The sequence below is a fragment of the Emydura macquarii genome, unplaced genomic scaffold, assembly GCF_026122565.2.
Source record: "Emydura macquarii macquarii isolate MOO-44397 ecotype Brisbane River unplaced genomic scaffold, CSIRO-AGI_Emac_v2 contig_968, whole genome shotgun sequence".
Lineage (NCBI taxonomy): Eukaryota > Metazoa > Chordata > Testudines > Chelidae > Emydura > Emydura macquarii.
Genome location: NW_027131105.1, coordinates 18257073 through 18275973, shown reverse-complemented (window position 1 = coordinate 18275973; position 18901 = coordinate 18257073). Strand labels below are relative to the sequence as shown.

The 18901-nt window shown below is 39.9% G+C and overlaps 1 protein-coding gene across 8 annotated transcripts in view; it reads right to left on the bottom strand.

Annotated features, from left to right (window-relative positions):
- The window catches only part of RAD18 (RAD18 E3 ubiquitin protein ligase), a 168603-nt gene that overhangs the window by 88215 nt on the left and 61487 nt on the right, over window positions 1-18901 (bottom strand). For 5 of the 8 annotated variants that reach the window (XM_067544389.1, XM_067544387.1, XM_067544388.1 and 2 more), the window contains one exon: window positions 1483-1545. The exons of 1 other annotated variant lie outside the window; for it this stretch is intronic. In XM_067544389.1, coding sequence (XP_067400490.1) covers window positions 1483-1545 — 63 coding nt within the window. Of the gene's footprint in view, window positions 1-1456; window positions 1546-18901 lie in introns of all 8 variants that reach the window. 2 more of the 8 variants (XM_067544391.1, XM_067544392.1) reach the window with 1 other exon arrangement.

The following is an 18901-nucleotide window of genomic DNA, read 5'->3' as shown; positions in this document are numbered from 1 at the left end:
GTGTTATAGTCCACGTGTTATAACTCATTCAAAGAAGTTTGCCATCCCTTGACCACTAGCTTGCCAACACCTAGCCAACACTAGCTTGCCAACAGATCATACAAAGACATTTGGTGGTGTCTTTTCTGGAAAGTCAATCAGTTGAAATTAGGAATTTTAACTCTTGTCTGCTGCAAAGACGGCTATGGCTGCTTTCCTTCTGGTTAACTATTCTGGACAATGGAAACAGCAGCAGAGGAAAATCACGTGGAAAATGTTACAATCCAGACTACAGCACTGGAAAATAAGCACAACTGAATGTTTTATTCTGGTCTTAGTAAATCACTTTCAGACGCTGTCAGAAATTATGCTTATGAACATTTTTCTTCTAAACATCACCCATTTCTCTCCTAACCAAGGACTGTTCTTACACTAAACTTGTAATGATTACTTATTTGATGCTTTTCCACTGTTTAACATTCCCATTGATTTCTGGCACCATTATAATCAAGGCCTTATCATTGTTTCCATTATGAACTGTTATTATCCTGTATAGCACCATACTTTATTGAGTAAATAATACACACACTTTTAAGAGTTCTAAATTCTATTCAATTATGGACTATGAGTTTTATGAAGAGCTTTCCTAGTCTACTGAACACACATGTTCTTGGGATAATTTCCCCCAATTAACTATTATAAACTATTCTTTAAAAAAATAATTCATAATTAAGTCTCATATGATTCCTCTAATATCACCCTCTTATGCCCAACTACTGCAGCTGGCATGATATTCAAGCAGGGATTCCAGCACTAGCAGAGGGACCTTCCATGCCAAATGAGTTCAGTCCCCTGTACATACTGGATTTTTCACAATTACTGTTACAGTATTGTTGCAGAATCCTTTAGAGTCTTGATTTCTATTTCCTCTTCTGAGGATTTTAGAAATTTCCAGGGGATAGGACACTGGACTGGGACTCAGGACACCTGAATCTATTTCTAGCTCTGTCACTGTTGTGTGATCTTGGGGCAAAACCATCCATCTCTCTGAGCCTCTGTTTCCCCTCACATCCTTTATGTATCCTGTCTAATTATACTGTAAGCTTCTGGAGCATGGAACTCCTCTCACTATGCATTTGCACAATGCTTAGTATAATTAAGCCTGATCTCAGTTGGGACCACTAGACACAAACATAACACAAATAATAAAACAAAATGATTTGCTGCTTTAAAGAATGGTAAGCTTTTAAATGTAGCGGAGCAGATTTCTCCCTCCACACAAAAGGAATCCATACTGAATGCTGGGAATAAAGTGTGCTGGATTTGTAAAATTTGTGATACAAGATCTTTCAGCATTTCAAACTCCATTGGGGCAGCCTTAACAGCAAGTTTCCTATTACTTCTTTATTTAAACTAAGCCTTTTTTTTCCCCGCTGCGGAAACAATCAAATCGCCTAGAACAGTCTTGGCCAATTACCTCATTCATCCATATCCTGTACTCACTTCTCTGATGACTCTGAAAACATCTCAACTTCTTGCAGATCTCTCAGAATGTCAGAACTGGAGCTAAAAGGATAAAATAAAAAAAATCCTTTTAGACCTTGACAATTATCCAGAATTGGGCTTTCAATAATAAATTAATTCTCTAGGTGCAGAGTCTGAAGGAACAAGTGAATGGTGAAAATCTGAATCCCCATACCTATGCCTCATGTTGGAAGGAGTATCAAACCTCAGCCAGCAACAGCAGCTGCCCCCCAAATTCTCCTGTATTTCTCCACCTGCCTACTGTAACTATGTGATGTTCAGAGACATGATTGGGCCACACTTCCATCAGGCAGTCAACCTGGGTGAAAACTTCTCAAATCTAAATGTTGGGATGTATTGTACCTATATGTTTGTGGTGACTGAAAGGATGGAGAAAGGGGCAGCTGGGTGTTTTGTCAAGAGCCAGAGATGTATGAATCTTTGGGCAGATGGGGTACATATATGGAAGACTCTAAATCCCAGGTTTCGTTAATCTTTAATCTAAGGGTCCATGAGAGTTGAACTCAGTTTTATTTTTTATTTATTATATATAAACTGAACACAAGTGATTAGTGGAGAAGGGTCATCAATATCTTCACTTTGTCTACTAATTAACATCAATCTGAGGAAGGTAACATATTGAATCATGCAGTCACACAGTAACCAATTACATGATTGGAGACAGCCTATTCCAAATGTTCAACGCAGACTCTCTTTTACAATCCTTTCTTCAGAAAAACAGACACAAAGCAAATGCTCTGTGAAAACAGATGAAAACAAACACTAAACAGAGCCTGAAAATTTCCCAGCGTCTCCCTGCCCCTAAAGTAAAATGCTTCAACTGAACCTTCTGATCACCCCATTCCAGAAAGCTCTCCCAGACCAGACAAAGGCATATTTCACAAAGCTATACATCATTTCTAGTGTAGTTTAATTAAAATAACCGCAAATAATATTGCAGATTTAGCAGTATGAGGGCCAATGCCAACAAAAGCAGATGATCGTGAGCCAAATCATGCATTTTAGAGTTGTTACAATTTCAGATGCAATTCCTGCAGCCAGCCACACAAAAATAATCCTGTTCACTGTTTTTGTCAAATCATTTTTCAATATTTTTAAGTTGCTTGAGAGATGATGATGCATCATTTTTCATCTGTATAAGTAATTTTTCTTCATAGATACTCATTCTTATAGCAATACAGACTATTTTTTACAACACTTACTGAGCAAATAAGTAAACAATTTGTATACACAGATAACATTTCAACATCTTAAGGAAAAGCACTTTGACAGTACTATTACTGGAAAGGTTAGACACTTCTATGGGGGTACACTAGATGGACCCACAGAAGTAAAAAAATCCTTAAGTCAACAGTGTCACTGCAGCAGGCAGGACCCTTCCAATCTGGCTGAACTGAAGCTTTAGAAAGGGATTACCAGGTAGGATCTATGTTCCCTCTGACTGACACAGTAAGATCTGAGTCAAGCCATCCTGCAATGAGCTTTCCAAGGACAAACATCTAAAAATAAGGAATATTTTTGTGATGATTTGTTTATTTGTTTAAAGCATTATGATCCACATAACATTTAAATGGAGTTTAAAGGACCCGTTTAGCAGCTGTTATATAATACTCACAGGGATACAATCTAAACAACCACCTAGAAAGGTGTATAATAGCTGGCTTAATTTCTATAACTGGAGAAAGAGTATGATTTAACTGTCGGCACCTAAGAGACCCTGTCTTCCTGTCTTAAGAATCTATACCAGGGACCAACACAAAATGGTTGCTTACAAAAAGAGCCCTGTAAAGATGAAACAGAATTTTATTCAAGGCATTTGGTCATATATTAGGATGGTCCCATAAGCTGTCCAATATATCACAGCTGTCATTATTGCACCATTTCTGCAAAAACTTACACTTTTAGCCAAGGATGCGAGTAGTCCCACTGAAGTCAAGCAGAACTACTCACACGCTTAAAGCACACATATGTAAGTCTTTGCAAGATAGGAGTCTGCATTTTCAAGAACTAACAGGTTTTCTTGCACTTGAATACGATCTTAGTTAATTGGGCACAATATTCTGGTTCTAGGACTATAAACAGTTCTTACTAGGAGTTGTGTATCTTCTGGATGTGAAATACGCCTTCCTGACATTTTAAAGTGTACACTATGTGAGGGATTGCAGAAATCAGCTGGAAAAATGTGGTAGGTGTTGTTTTTTTTGCAATGAAAATGTTTTGAAAAGGCCCTTGGAAGTTCAAGAAGCTTATATTTTATTTCTGAAGTTATGTGACAAATAATGTTTGGGGGTTTTTTGTTGGTTTTATTTTAGTATAAACCATGCAACAGCAGTTCTCATGGAAACCTTTAAAGGAAGACCAAAACAAAATCAACTGTTTTTATATGTCACTATACATAAAAAGTCACACACACAGACCCATAATATCACACCCAGAGGTCAGCGTTCAAATATGGTTGGGTTCTTCCCTCAGTATGATGTGATTATGGACTAGATCATGCTATGGACACACAGAGCCCATAGAAGAGGGGCAGTGCTGTGCTTCATGGTAATAGGGAAACATTTGCTACGCCCCTAAAAGGGAAGCAACATAGTCTCTCAGCGTGGCTGGTGAGCTCTGCTAGTCAGTGCCTGGGTGGGGCAAAGCCATTTTTATTATTTATACTGTAGTAGAATGGGAGAAGAGCTGCTCCCCGGCTGTTGAGATGTCCACTTGGGTTGCATCTGGCTTACAAAGGGACACTTGCCTGGTGGGTTCAGTAGCCCTCCAGACCAAACGTCAGCATTCTAAAATGACAACTGAGTGTGGTTCCTAACAAGCTCCAAAGACTGTTGTATGCACACAAATGTATACACTCATAAGCATGGCTTTATAAACATAAACCACACTGCTTAATAGCAGTGAGTGACTGAGCATATCAAACATTAATGTGCACTCTTCCCTCCCCAAAACAAACAGAAATGTCTGAGACACCTCCAATTCCATCCTTCCCACAAGAGGGAAAGTTAAGAGGAGAGGAATGATTTAATGTGACCTATGTGGAAGTCACTTGTGTTACTCAAAAGTTCCAATTCAGCAAAGCACTTACACACCTGCTTAACTGTAAGCACGAGTAATGCCAATGAATTCTAAAGTTGACTACTCACATGCTTACAGTTAAGCATGTGCGTAAGTGCTTTGCTGACTCAGTACTGAAATATCAGCCCTGCCACGGAGCATCAACATTCTGTACCAGCTGCAAAAACAAATGGACTGTGACTTTATAGTTAATTCTACAGTCGTGGGATGGGGGAAGGGGAGGAAATAATCGGTTTGTTACTGTGCAATAATTTAAATTAATCCGAGCAGGTTAACTAAAGTAAAAAGCTATTTCAGAGCTCCTGAAAAAAAGAGGGGGGAAAAAGGTTAATTTGCCATGTCCTTAGCCCCATGACAAATAACCATATTTTAAAAAAAGAACAGCAAGCAAAGGTAGTAATTGTTGTCTCTCTATCACTTCACTGTGCAAAGGTAATTTAAGGGTCTCACTATGGGTATGGGAGATCTTAAATGCCGTAATGACTAGGCACAACAGAGCTCATTAAGAATGGAGTAGCAGGCCTGCCTGGTAGTCTAATGAGAGTAAATCCTGCTGTCATAGAGGGGACTGCTGGGTTTGTTCATCTTGTGGATGAGGAAGGGTGTGAAAAATCCCATGTTATTCTTGAGATGCCTATTCCGACCAAGGCAGAAGCAGCTGCCAAGGATGTTGCAATCAATAATTAAGAAAGTACCCAACTGGCATAGAACAGTTTCATGAATCTCTGGTCTGATTTGATATACAATATACTCCCATTTATCTGAATAGTCGTGTGGACATCCACACCTTTTGAATAACTGGATGTTCAGATAAACCCACTAATAACTTAAGTAGCATCTTTGCGCCTGCTAGCACTAAATAGTGGTTTTTTACTGATGAGCATTACAGATGCTAAGAGGATAATTGGGAAGTTATTAGCAGGTGATTAACACATGGGCACATGGGGCACATACTGTGAAAGTGGATAATTAGGATTTTCAGATAAAAGGAATTCAGATAAATACAATATACAAACTGATCTTAAACCATTGCTACACTGTTGACTTCAGGGGAGCTACTTCTTCTCTGCACTGGTTCAATGATAACCAGCCCAAGTCCGATATACATGAGCAGCAGCATAAGGAACTGCACAGCCATACTGAATGTTCACGTATTTGGGGGGGCACAGTGAGGCACACAGCCAGACACCAGGCTTCTGGGTATCTAATACTGATGTTGTGAAGTGCATTACTGCTTTAAATAAATGTTATGCAGTGACTGAAAACTAACAGCTAGTTAAAAAGAGGAAGTTTTTCATATAAAGGACAGAAAAAATAGTTTTCTTCTTTTCCTTTATGCCGCTTTTCCTGGTGAGGACCGCAGCAGCAGCATGGAGAGTAGGGAGGACCAGACCTCCCTTTCTCTGTAACACATTGCAGCTCCTCCTGGGGGATTCCCAGGCATCCCCAGGCCAGCCAGAAGACATAATCCCTCTAGAGTATCCTGGGTCGACCTCGGGGCCTCTTCCCAGTGAGACGTGCCCCAATATAGTTCCAAAGGAAGCCTACCCCCAGTCATTCTTATCAGCTGGCCAAACCACCTCAGCTGACTCCTCTTGACCCAAAGGAGTAGCAGCTCTATAGTTTTTAGTTCAAAATCATCTTGATTTCCAGTTATAGGAAGTTTATTTTCCAGGAGAACAGAACAGCAGCAGAGTTGTGTATTTCACTTGTTAAAACGAAAGGCTACAAATACCGTATTTCAACACACTCTTTAAATCTCTAGCATGTTACCTTTTAATTACATTACCACTAAGTTATCATGCAGCTGATCCTTTCTGACCATGACTCCCTCATGATTTAAACAAAACAAAATGGAGAAAAAGTGATGGAACAAATGCTGGCTGCCATCACACTGCTCACTCTGCCTGTATCCCTCTCCCCTGCCTTTCATCTGTCTTGTTTATTTAGACTGCAAGCTCTTTAAGGCAGGGAGTATCTCTAATTCTAGTACATAGCACAAAGGGACCCTGTACTTGGCTGGTCCACTCTCACTACCAAAATAAACTTGATTAATAAGAGCAATTTTAAATGGTAAATAGAGTCAAAATATGTAGTAGGGATAATGTGTTTTTCCCCTCTTTCATTGGCAAAGCAAATTAAAGTAAAGTAAATAATTAATTGCTACATAAGTGCTAGGTATTCATTATTATTATTAATGAGGTACAAGCTTTGCATCATTACTAAATACCCACATGGCAGAAAATTTGCCAACCAATCAAATGCCTTATTTATCATGCTCGTCCTTTAAAATGACAAACCTAGTGCACTTTCATTATAACACAGGGATAGCAAATAAACATTTCTGACAGCTAGAAGACCGAGAACTTCTAGGATACATTTGGGAGCAGAATTAATATTCACTAGCTTATGTCTCAACTCACTTAAAAATGAATTATTCCTCAAAGGAAACATGATTGACCTCTGGGGAAGGACATAAACTTGATTTATGGAGCAGATACACAACAGGCTTCACAGAGCTGCACTGTCATCACCTCACTGGGATCCACTCTCCCAAAGATTTCTACACGCAGACCAGTATGTGGAAGAGGAGCCCTCAAGAAATAACTGTCAGGAGTTTGTAGCAAAAGAGGTGAAAACGGTTAACAAATCTATATGCTTATTAAGCTTAAGAATTTGTCACTTATTTTTAGTAAAAGTCATGGGAAAGACACAAAAATTTATGGAAGCCCATGACCTGTCTGTGACTTTTACTAAAAATAATAGAGCGGGGCATGACCGGACAACATTGAAGTCCGAGGGTGGGGTGATGAGAGCCCTAGCCTGGCTGCGGGAGGAGGAGGGTACAGCAATCGCCCCCCACTGCAGATCTGAGCTCCCCTGGCAGCTCAGGGCTCCAGGGTCCCTCCTGCTGCCCGCAATGGCTGAAGGAAGCCCTGTGGTAGATGACAGCTGTGGGGTCTGCCCAGGGCAGCTCAGGGCTGCAGGGTCCCCCACCACCTGCTGAGGCTGGGGGGATCCCTTACCACCCACAATGGCTGGGGGCTGCAGGGTCCCCCTGCCACCCGCATGGCCACAAAACCACAGAAAACAAGAATTCTTATTGCAACTCTAAGCAATGGAAACTAATGCTGATAATGTTGTTCCAAATTAGTTTTCTCCTTTTTAGAACATTAGTAGATGCTGTTGGCTTGATTCTGATCTCACACTAGTGTAAAGCCAGCGTAACACCACTGAAGTCAGGCATTTTGCCAGAGTAAAACCAGAAGGAGATCAAAAGCATGCCCTATCTATTGCAGGAGCCTTGTCCATGGCCTAAGTGACATCTGTTGTCACAGAAAGGATTCAAACTTAAAATCATCCTCTGAAATAGTCAGGTTTGTGCCTGGGTATGATGTACTCTCTTTACAAGAAAGATTTTTAAAATGTGGTTTTATTACCAGTTAGGACCAACTGCGGGTACTGTCACAAGCAAAACAAGAAGAAAATTTAAAAAATCTGTACAACACTGAAGAGTAATAATGTAATTTCGTAATTTGTATGCACATTTTGCACAGGGTTTTTAAAAAGTTTTTGACTGGAGTAAAGCTGAGCACATAAAGCACTGTGTGAGTTACTAGTGGATATTGGCCATTCAAACTCATACACGTTTTCAATTCAAACAGTAACCAGAGCTCTGAAAAAAATGGAAGTTTGAAGTTTTTTCAATCCCATATCCAACCAAATCAACCCTTATACTGTATTAAATGGGTTTGTATTGTGAGATCGAGGATACATGCACACATATGTAGATACTAGTTATAGCTGGTGTAAACATTATAGTTATAACTACAAAACTGTTTCTATTGTGGCCCATTTTCATGTTATTCCAACTTTCCAAAATATTCATTTCAGTGTCTGATCACTACCAATAGCAATTTCTTCTGCAAAGGACGATCCCCTGTTCTTCAATAGTTTTGGAACGGAGGGAAATAGGTTTCTCCCACTCTGAAAAAAGTCTTCTGATCACAATTTTACAGACACAGCTATAGTAAAACTAGCTCAGGGTTTGAAATAAGATACTTGGCCTATATAGTCCTCACTGATGACTCATGAGTGTGCTTGGTTTGAAAATTGGATTCACATGATCGTTTGAAAAGTGCGTATTAAGAAATGTCCTACTGGGCTTGCTCAATCACAGGAATACTTAATCAGAAAAATAGGAAAAGAAAGTAATGTGTGTAATGTGACACAAATACATGTGGAATCCCCCTTTTGCACTTTCTGACGTTAGGTAAAATTTTGCATAATCCTTATAGGGGTGCACAAGGTGGTGGAGACACAAAAGGAGCCTCCCTCTGCCTGGCCAACATGTTGTCCCTGTGCTTTTTAAACTACTCCCCAGTGGTACAAAGCACCTTCCAAGGGGGGAAAAAGTAAGGAGCAGTGCAATGACCACCTCCATCCTCACTTTAGCCAGCAGAAGTACTCTTGCTCTATGAAAAAAAAGTAGAAGAAAGAAATTGATGGGGCTATAATAAGGGTTGCCAGGTGTTTGCACCTCTTGTAAAAAGAGATATTGTAAGGAATATTTAAAATATTATTTCAGTGTTGTCAATATATTCAGCACTATACAGCACCTACTAATAAGTACTTTTGGACCCCACAGACCTTACAATTTAAAGGAACAAGACCTTTAAAGAAAAGTTAGCCAGTTCCCTAAATGTCTGATCGATTTAGGTCTGCCTGTCATTTACTATCATGACAGCTAGAGGTATTATCATCTTCTTCTTCTCCCACCAGACTGATCCCCCAACCTTGGGGCTGTAATAAACAAACATTAGCTTCTTTCCAGAGCAAACCTCAAAATTATTCCTTTGTTAGAACTAACTTTAAAAGTAAAAACAGATACTCACTGAGTAGCTGATGGACAGATTCATCTAGGCAAATGTACTTTTACTTCTTCCCTCCTGATTTATTCAGATAACAGTTATCCCTGTGATGCCCTTAAATCTAAACCAGCCAACTGACACAAGCACAAAATGAACAGTATTCCAAGAAGGCAATGAGTTGAAGGGATTAGGGAAAAAAACTAGAGGGAATATATGAGTCAAGTGGTGATGTCTCCTACGATCAGACACACTCCATACATTTATGATAGGCAATCACTGTACTTCTTTCTGATTCAAGTGAATCAGTTCGAAAACCACAGGTTTTAGCTGAGTAAAGTCCTTCATGCTGGCAGCTGTGATTTTCTAGTACTTACCACTCATTCAAAACATTGTACGAGACAGATCCAGCAGCAGCAAATTGTTTGTCCCTCCTTCTCATCCAACTAAAGACTGCTTTAGAAAGCTGAATCAAACAGCAGACAAAGCATTACGGCTGTCCGAACTGAAGAGGCCTATACTAGCCATTCACATATTTCAGAACGCAGGGAAGACACCAGAGCTCCTCCTATCTGATCGCCCATGGATGCGTGTCTCTCTCACCAACAGGAGTTGGTCCAGTGAACAGTATTACTCGTAGCTTTTTAATCAACATTTAAAATTATGTATGTATTTTTAAACACAGCCTAGTTAAGCAAAGATAAAACTTAAATGGATTATTTCAAGAATGACTGGAGATGAAAACATTTGAGCAAATTAGTTCTCCTTATTTGCTCCAAATACAATCAGAGAATAAGTGACTGAAAAATCCCAAATGCCATGCAAGGATTATTGCTCCACTTGCCTACTTTATTTATTTTTGCTAACTATGCTGAACCTAATTTTCTTTTCCCACTGACTTTGCTTGCAGTTGTGTGATTTCCAACCTGGGAGGTGGGGTGCCAAAGATTAAAGGGGGTCCACGAGGCTTCAGTAACATTGAGATCATTTAACCCTCCTAGTTCCACGCCAGGCACAGCAGCCTTGAGCTCTGCGTTGGCCAGAGTGGAGGAGCAACCCCCCCCCGAAGCACCACGCCGGCCAGGCACAGGCCCCCTTCCCCGAGTTCCATGCCGGACGGAACAGAGGAGCAGCCTTGAGCTCCACGCCGACAGCAGTGGAGGAGTAGCCTCCCTCAACCCTGCACAAGTAGCCCCATGTCGGTGGGGGCATGGAGCAGCCCCAGCCAACCTGCCAGGGCCCGCCTCCACTACCCTCAGTCCATGAGGGATGGGAAGAGGGTGGACCACACGAGGTGTGTGGTGCAGCTGCGCCAGGGTAGGCTTAGCTTCTTACTTGGGTAACAGTAATTTATTAAGTAACTTAGTGTTGTTATTATTATTATTGTTTATAGGGGTTGTGTGTGTTTATGGCTGGTGAGGGGGTGGGGGGCAAGGGTGCACGTTTCACCTAGTGTTAACTAGTGGGGCTTTCACACAAAAAGGTTGGGAACCGCCAAGCCTATCTGAAAATCTGGACCAGTAGCTGTGAGTCATAGAAATAAGATTAATAGTTTAGTGGAACATCTTTGCTTTCCATCTCTGGTTTCAATATTGTCTGTCTAAAGCATCCTGTGGTGTAACCACATGAGACGCGATAGGTTGGCAGCTGGTTTGTTTTGATCATAAAGACAGAGGCTGACTGAAATTTTTAAGTGAGGAAATAGTGCCTATATGCACTGAAAAATCACAGGGCCAGTGGCAAATAGTTGGAAGGTATTGTAAGCCTTTGATAATTAAAGGTACATCTACACTGCAGCTGGGAGCGTGCCTCCCAGTACAGAGACAGGCAGACATGTGGTAGTGTTCTAAAAATAGCAATGTGGACACTGCAGCATGAGCAGTGGCATAGGTTAGCCATCTGAGTAAGGAACCAGGTGGTCAGATGGGCTTGTACTTGGGCACCTGGTCTGTGTCACCACCCGTGCCGCAGCGTCCACACTGCAATTTTTAGCACACTAGCTCGAATGGAGCTAACGCATGTCTGTCTACCCACTCAGGGAGGCATGCTCCTACCTGCAATGTAGACATACCCAGAGACCCTCCTGGGATCATGAAGAATCTATTCCCCCTTCAATGGCATACCAGGAAATAAGTCAGCACTGGAGTAGGATCTTATTGTTTATCCATAAGATATACTTCTGAAAGAAGTCAGCTCTGAATATTGTAATATGCATGGATTTTAGCAATCCATTTCTAAAAGACATGCTCACATGTTTTTCAGCAGCCATTACTGACTTTGCATAAGGCCTCACATACCTAAAGGCCTGGAGGAAGCAGGCCCCAGCTTTTTGTCTGATTCCTATCCTTTTACCTGTTAACTGGGGTAGTCTTACCAGGAGTTAAACTCCTGCTGGCATAGCTCACAGGATCATTGGAACTCACAAGCCTTCTGACCACTTTGAGGTGCACCCCCGAAACCCAGGGATCTGCATGTGATGGTCTTGTTTGTCTTGCCTGCACCTCACAAAGTGCTGCATTTCTGTTTGTCAACCCACCCTTTGCAACCTTCTGCACCAGTAGACAAAATGGCCAACAAGGAGGAGGGAGTGTGATCAGTCATGCATAGCCTCGTACCACTTTAAACAACTCTTTGTGCAGATCTACCGTCCTTACCATCCTTGCTATCACTTCACTTGTTCTGTTCTTTGAAAGTCTCATGGTGATAAGTGAGTGGCAAAGAGGAGAGCAAAGGATGCTGTTGGGGGTCTTTAGTTGCAAATCTGCATGCAGGCAGCGAGAGAGTGATTGCTGCTCACTGTTGACTCAGAGTGACATTGACATCCATATCCTTCTCTGCAACAGAGCAGCCGTCTGTAGGAATAGCGTTGCTCTGCCCAATTGGAGGAAGGGGAAGAAAAAGATCCCTAAACATTGCTCACTCCTTTACCTACTTGCTAGTATGTCCTGAATAGCTGGTCATCCAAATGTACAGTAGAAAGTAACATCTTACACAAAGAACACTGAACTTTGCACTCTCTCTTTGCATCCTGGAAAGTCCACTCTCTTTCTGATGATGCTGGAGGGCTCGAAAGTCACACTGCACTCAACAGAAGAGAACTTGTCAAATATAAGATTGATATAGCTTGCACTGAGTGAAACACATCTCCCAGGCAAGTCCACTTTTTAAGACGTTGGTATTGGATATAATTTCTACTGAATGGACAAGTCTGCAAAAGAGACATGACTATTGGGATGGGCTTTGCTATTTGGACATGTATTGCATGCACACTTGATTGTGCATCAAAAAAATAAATGATCACCTGATGTTGCTTCGCCTTAATGTGACATCTGCACGTCATATAAGTCTTTAGTGTATCTGCACCCATGATGAGATGTCCTGATGTCAAAAAAAAAAATTCTATGAAAACTTTAAAAACATCATAAAGTCAGTTCATCAGTACAATAAATTAATCGTTCTAGGCAATTAACAACAGAGTTGGTCACAATCACAAAGCTTGGCCTAAAGTAACTGATAAACATGGCATGGGGAAAGAAATATCAAATGACAAACTACTCCTCCCAAAGTGCATGGAGAAGCAACTTGTAATTGCAAACAATTCAACAAGCAACAAAGCACAAAAGAAGATGGATGCATCCCCACTCTGGTCATTGGCATTTAATTGACTATGTCATACACCAGCGTGACTGTCAGGACGTTAAAATCACCTGTGTATACGTGGTCTGATCATCCATCTTGAGATATAAAATGACACCAATCCTCCTGTTAAAGGAGTGCAGATGTCGGCATCTCCAATATCCAAGCTCAATGTGCACACATTGAAATCTGAGTTTATGTGTACAATACTTGTTAAAAAACTTGAAGTTCTTGACACACTTTCTCAGTCAGATACAATAAACACAGGCTCTGCCTGGTCACCTTCTAAGGAAACAAGTGTTTGATGCATCTAAAGAAGTCCTCAGCTTTGTAAAAGAAGAAGTGTCAGGACTGGTTTGATGAAAATGACGCAGAGATAAAGCAACTCCTGATATCAACACATGGTCTTCCCACACTATGGATAAACTATAAAAACTCATCTATTAGAAAGATAGCTTATAGACGTACAAAGTGCAATGTGCAAGCTAAGTTTCACCAGATGAAGGATAAAGGGTGGAAAATGAAAGCCAGGCAGCTTCAATCAGCGGCAGACCAAAAAGGTTTTTTTGATGAACTGAAGACAAAGTATGGCCCGCAACCTAATGGTACCATCCCTATCTGGAGTGTGGATGAGTCACTGCTGCTCCACTGATCATAGACTAATTCAGAAAAGACGGGCTGGACACTTTAATGAGGTTTTGAACTGCCTGTCCACCATGTCAGCATAAGCACTTGATGATCATGAACAACTTTCAATTCAAGACCAACTCTCAATTCCAATGAACATCTCAGAAGCATGAAAACAGCAAAGCAGTGGGTTCAAATGGTTTTCCTGTGGAGATCTTCAAATATAGGGGCCATGAGCCAATCAGGATCTCATTAGAACTTAAAGATGCCAACATTATTCACCTTTATTAAAAAAAAAAGGTAACCTACACTTCTTGCAATAACCATCATGACATCTTCCCCCTCGCCACTGCAGGAAAAAATACTAACTCAAGTCATGCTAAACCAGCTGACTGATCAACTTGCAGAGAAGATATTACCTGAAATCCAATGTGGCTTCTGTTCTGGGCTTGGTACTTCAAACATGATCTTTGCAACCCAACAAATTCAGGCAAAACGTTGCGTGCAATATCAAGACTTATGTATAGCTTTTGTCGATCTTACTAAAAACTTACTCCATAAATCAAGATGGCCTGTGGACAGTCCTCCAAAAGTTTGGTTACCCAGGTAAGTTTGTCATCAATTATTAAATATTTTAGTTCTGGAATTCAGATTGATGTCCTTGACTGAGGCTGATTTTAAGTTCCCTGTTGTCATCACCAATGGAGTAAAAAAAGACTGTGTTTTTCCTCTGATTTCATTCGCCATCATGATTGCAGCTGTTCTAACAGATGCATTCAGAGATATCAAGGGTAGCATTTATATGCAGTATTGTATGGATGGAGGTGTCTTCAATCTGCATCTCTTGCGTGCAAAGACAGAAAGGTCTGAAGACAATTATTTGCAAATACTCTTTGCTGATGATTGTCCCTGAGGCTAAGGGCCCATAAAACATATTCTGTTGCTTACTGACTGCTTTGTATATGCAGCAAAATATTTTGGCTTAACGATCAGCCTAAAGACGAAAGAAGTCATGGTTCAGCCTTAACCAGGACGTACTGCAACTACTCCAAGTTGCATCCATTGATGATGTAACACTCAAGGTCATTGACAAAATTTGCTATATAGGCAGCGTTGTTTCACATGATGCAATCATTGATGACAACATTCTGAAATACACTGGGGAAGCCAGAGATGCCTTCGGAAAACTTCAGCATTGTGTTTGGAACAAACATGGTGTCAGAACTGCACGCAAAAATTGATGTTTATCATGCTGTCATCATACATGGACAACTTATCAATGCCATATAAAATGCTTTGACCAATTCCACCTACAAAGTCTACAGCAGATAATGGGTATTAAATGGCAAGATTTGATTATTTGATTCCAAACACTGAACTCCTTAAGTGCTGCAACATCACATGCAGTGAAACTTTTATAGTGAGAGCACAGTTGGGATGGTACGGTCATTCAGTCTTCATGTCCAATAATAAAATAAAATAAAATAAAATAAAAAAGGTTGTCTTCTATGGAGAATTGTACAATGGAACTCAATTTAGGGGCAGCCTAAGAAAATGATACAAAGAAACTCTAAATATAACTCTCCAATCTTGCAATGTTGATCTTAACACATGGGAGAGCCTAGTTTATAACAAGACCTCTGACTTTCGACTGGAAGACTTCAAGAGCTCGCAGATTGCTGCAATCAAGGAGAGACATGCAAAGCCTAAAACTAAAAGCAGTGCACATTCATCTACAATTGTTTTCACCTGAGGCATTTGTGGACAGAGCTGCAGGTCCAAAATCGGTGTTTGGTCTCATCTCAAGACCAACAGTAAGTGACTGTAGCTCATCTGTCAAACTCAACAAAGAGACTCTATCATATCATTAGTTTTTAACCAGAGTGTGTCTTTGACTAGACATTTCATTTAGAGGTTAGTAGAACTGTTGCTCTGGTAAACTTCATGATTTCTAAAAGAAAAGGGGCCTCCTTTGCTCCTATTTCTGCTTCTTAAGTTGGCAATGGGATGCTGTGTATAAGAAAGATGACCATTTGTATCATTATTGCTACCCACTTTTATACAATTGCAACAAATCTTGTGCAAAGCATGTCATGTAAAGGGTCAATGGACACGTTATTATTTGCTAAGTATGATTATCCTGTTTATATGCATGTATCATATTTGTATCTAAAGTTATGAACATTGGCTATATACTTGTTTCTAAAATATATCTGTATTCCTAGGTGACATCCCCTCAGATAGATGTGCATTGCAGTAGACAGCCATGTGTTGATGGCACATCAAGAATACTCCACTCTCACAATGGGCCATTGAAGACACTCATCCCATCCAGATGGCTCTTCCTGAGGATGCCTCAGACGCAATGAGTCAATGGCCACCCTCTGTGATTCAGTAAACCATGTATGGACATGTGATCTTGAACTCCATCTTGGGCCAGTAACTCTCCAGACACATGAGCTGTAGGCTTTGTTTGGGACAGTAAATTTCCAGGCACATGGCAGAGGATATAAAAGACCACAAAGACACCTCCATTTTGCCTCTTTGCTGCTCTAATTCTCTGGACTGTGGATTTACCGCAATGGATTGAGGCTCTTCCAATCTTGTGGAAGTTACCAGAGAAACTTTACAAGGCAGCAATCTATTCCATCACCACTACAAACCTGGTATAAGGACTTTGCAATCACTTTCACATATATGATCTATTAACCATTTATAATTCTCTTCTATTATTAAATTTTTAGTTACAATAGAACCTCAGAGTCACGAACACCTCGGGAATGGACATCGTTCATAACTCTGAAATGTTCGTAGCTCTGAACAAAATGTTATGGTTGTTCTTTCAAAAGTTTACAACTGAACATTAACTTAATACAGCTTTGAAACACTACTATGCAGAAGAAAAATGCTGTTTTCCCTTTATTTTTTTAGTAGTTTATGTTTAACACAGTACTGTACTGTATTTGCTTTTTATTTCTCTCTCTGCAGCTGCCTGATTGTGTATTTCTGGTTCCAAATGAGGTGTGTGGTTGACGGTCAATTCGTAACTCTGAGGTTCTAGTGTAGTTTACTAAGGATTGGCTGACAGCGTGATATTTTAAGATCTGAGATACACATTGATCTAGGGTAAGTGTCTGATCCTTTAGGATCAGTAAGATCCTTACACATGTGAATTAGGTTTTCAATAACCTCTCACTATATTAGGCTTGGTGTGATGATCCATAAATTGTTTGTTATTGGTTTGGTGAATCTAATTACAGAATAAACCACCAGTTTTGGGGGATTGTCTGCCCTATTTCTTGCAGTCTGCCCTGAGTGTGGCATTCTCAGTGGGGTCCATCCCAGGCACTCGGTCACAGTCACACAAAAGCCGCAGTTCAGCAAATACTTCAACACATGCTTAAATTGAGTGCTTTGCTAAATCTGGACCTTTGCATTTCATCTAAAGTCCAAACAGTTAATGCCAATACTCCAACCTACTTCAACAGGCTTTGCAGGAGATCTTGATACTAGGGATCGGAAGCTCAGAAATTTAAATTGGCCCTGCTACACTGATTCCAATGAAGCTACATTGATTTATACCAACTGAGGATCTGGCTATTTAAGTCCATTCCAGCTCTTCAGTGAGAATTCCAAATTAAGTTGTCATGTTTCATTACACACTTCAATAGCTTAGTCTACTGGTTAGCCGCTCTAGCAAACATCAGATACAGAAGTATAATCTCTGTTAACACGCACGTGCAACTCCTGTCACCATTGATGGGCATCTTCCTCACACATCAAAAGGTTTTATAGAGTAGCTTTTTGTTTGTTTATTATTAAAAACAAAGATTGAAAACTGGCCACATTATGTACTGTGCTTTAACGAAGGATGGGAAATTTTACCCTACACAGTTGATTCATTGATTTAACTGTCATTGTCTCCTACATTTCTATTCCAGTCTTCTTATATACCACAACTACAGAACACAGTTCATGAAAGCTTTCTATCTGACTCCATTTAATACTGTTGAAAAAGTTATCCTTTAAAAGTCATGTATTTTTGTAGTTTTGTTCATATGGCATATTGTATTTTGTTCTTTGCATGGGTTTAGCAACTGATGAAAGAAGACTGAACATGTTTGTGTCACTGTCAAGCTCCAAAGTTATGTACTTTATTAAAAATCTGTAGACTTCTATCAAGTGCCCTTTGCTCTCATTTAAAAACATTAATATGTATATCTAGAATAATATCAGCAGATCACTACAAGTTAAACTAATAATGTACCAGTTTCTATCACTGATATGCTATCCTCATGGTCATATGTAAAAGAAAAAATTAAAGTACTGGTGTTAATAAGTTAGTTAAAAACACAAGTTCTTATAAATGGGACAATACAGGGACGATGAATTTACCTAGAATACAGTACTTAATTACAAAAAAAGGATTGTAACTGTCTGACTTAATACCTGGCTTGACAGTGACAGAAACCATACCTTCTCTTAAAGTTTAAGGGTCTGTTGCTCAAAAATCCTTCTATGACACTTCTATAAATATTAAATATCCAGGTTTGGACTTTCAAATGTACTGTATATGTTGGGGGTCACCTGTGACTATTGTCAGATTATACCTGTTATCAAAAAATGCAACACCCACAAAAATCAAATTCTGGCACAAAATATGCACTGCTATTTAAACCAAAGATCTAAATTATTCTTTTTCTTAAAGCCTCCTCCATTTACTCATATCTGATAATATATTAATCCTACAGTTTCAAGAATCTGGCAGGATATTTTAATTTCATGCTAAGTACATTACCATACTATTACATTCCACCATGCATTATCATCACATTGTATCAAAGGATATAGGGGCATAAATAATCTTCCTTGCATCTTCCTTCAAATGTGATTAAGAATTGTTTTTTAATTCACATGAAACATGAATAAATAGTAATAAGGGATATAAATCATGGTATAAGCACAATTTTACTAACATCATACCTACCTAAATCCCAGGTTTCAAATAGAAAATGCTAGACTACATTGAGTCTAACGCAATGCATGTATTCTGGGAAATAAGACTTTCAATGTCAATAGCCTTTTTTTACTTTAAAAAGAAACCTTTGGGGCAGCCAGTGAAGCCTACTGTAGATGAAACAGCAAATACAGAAGTGACTATTAAAAAA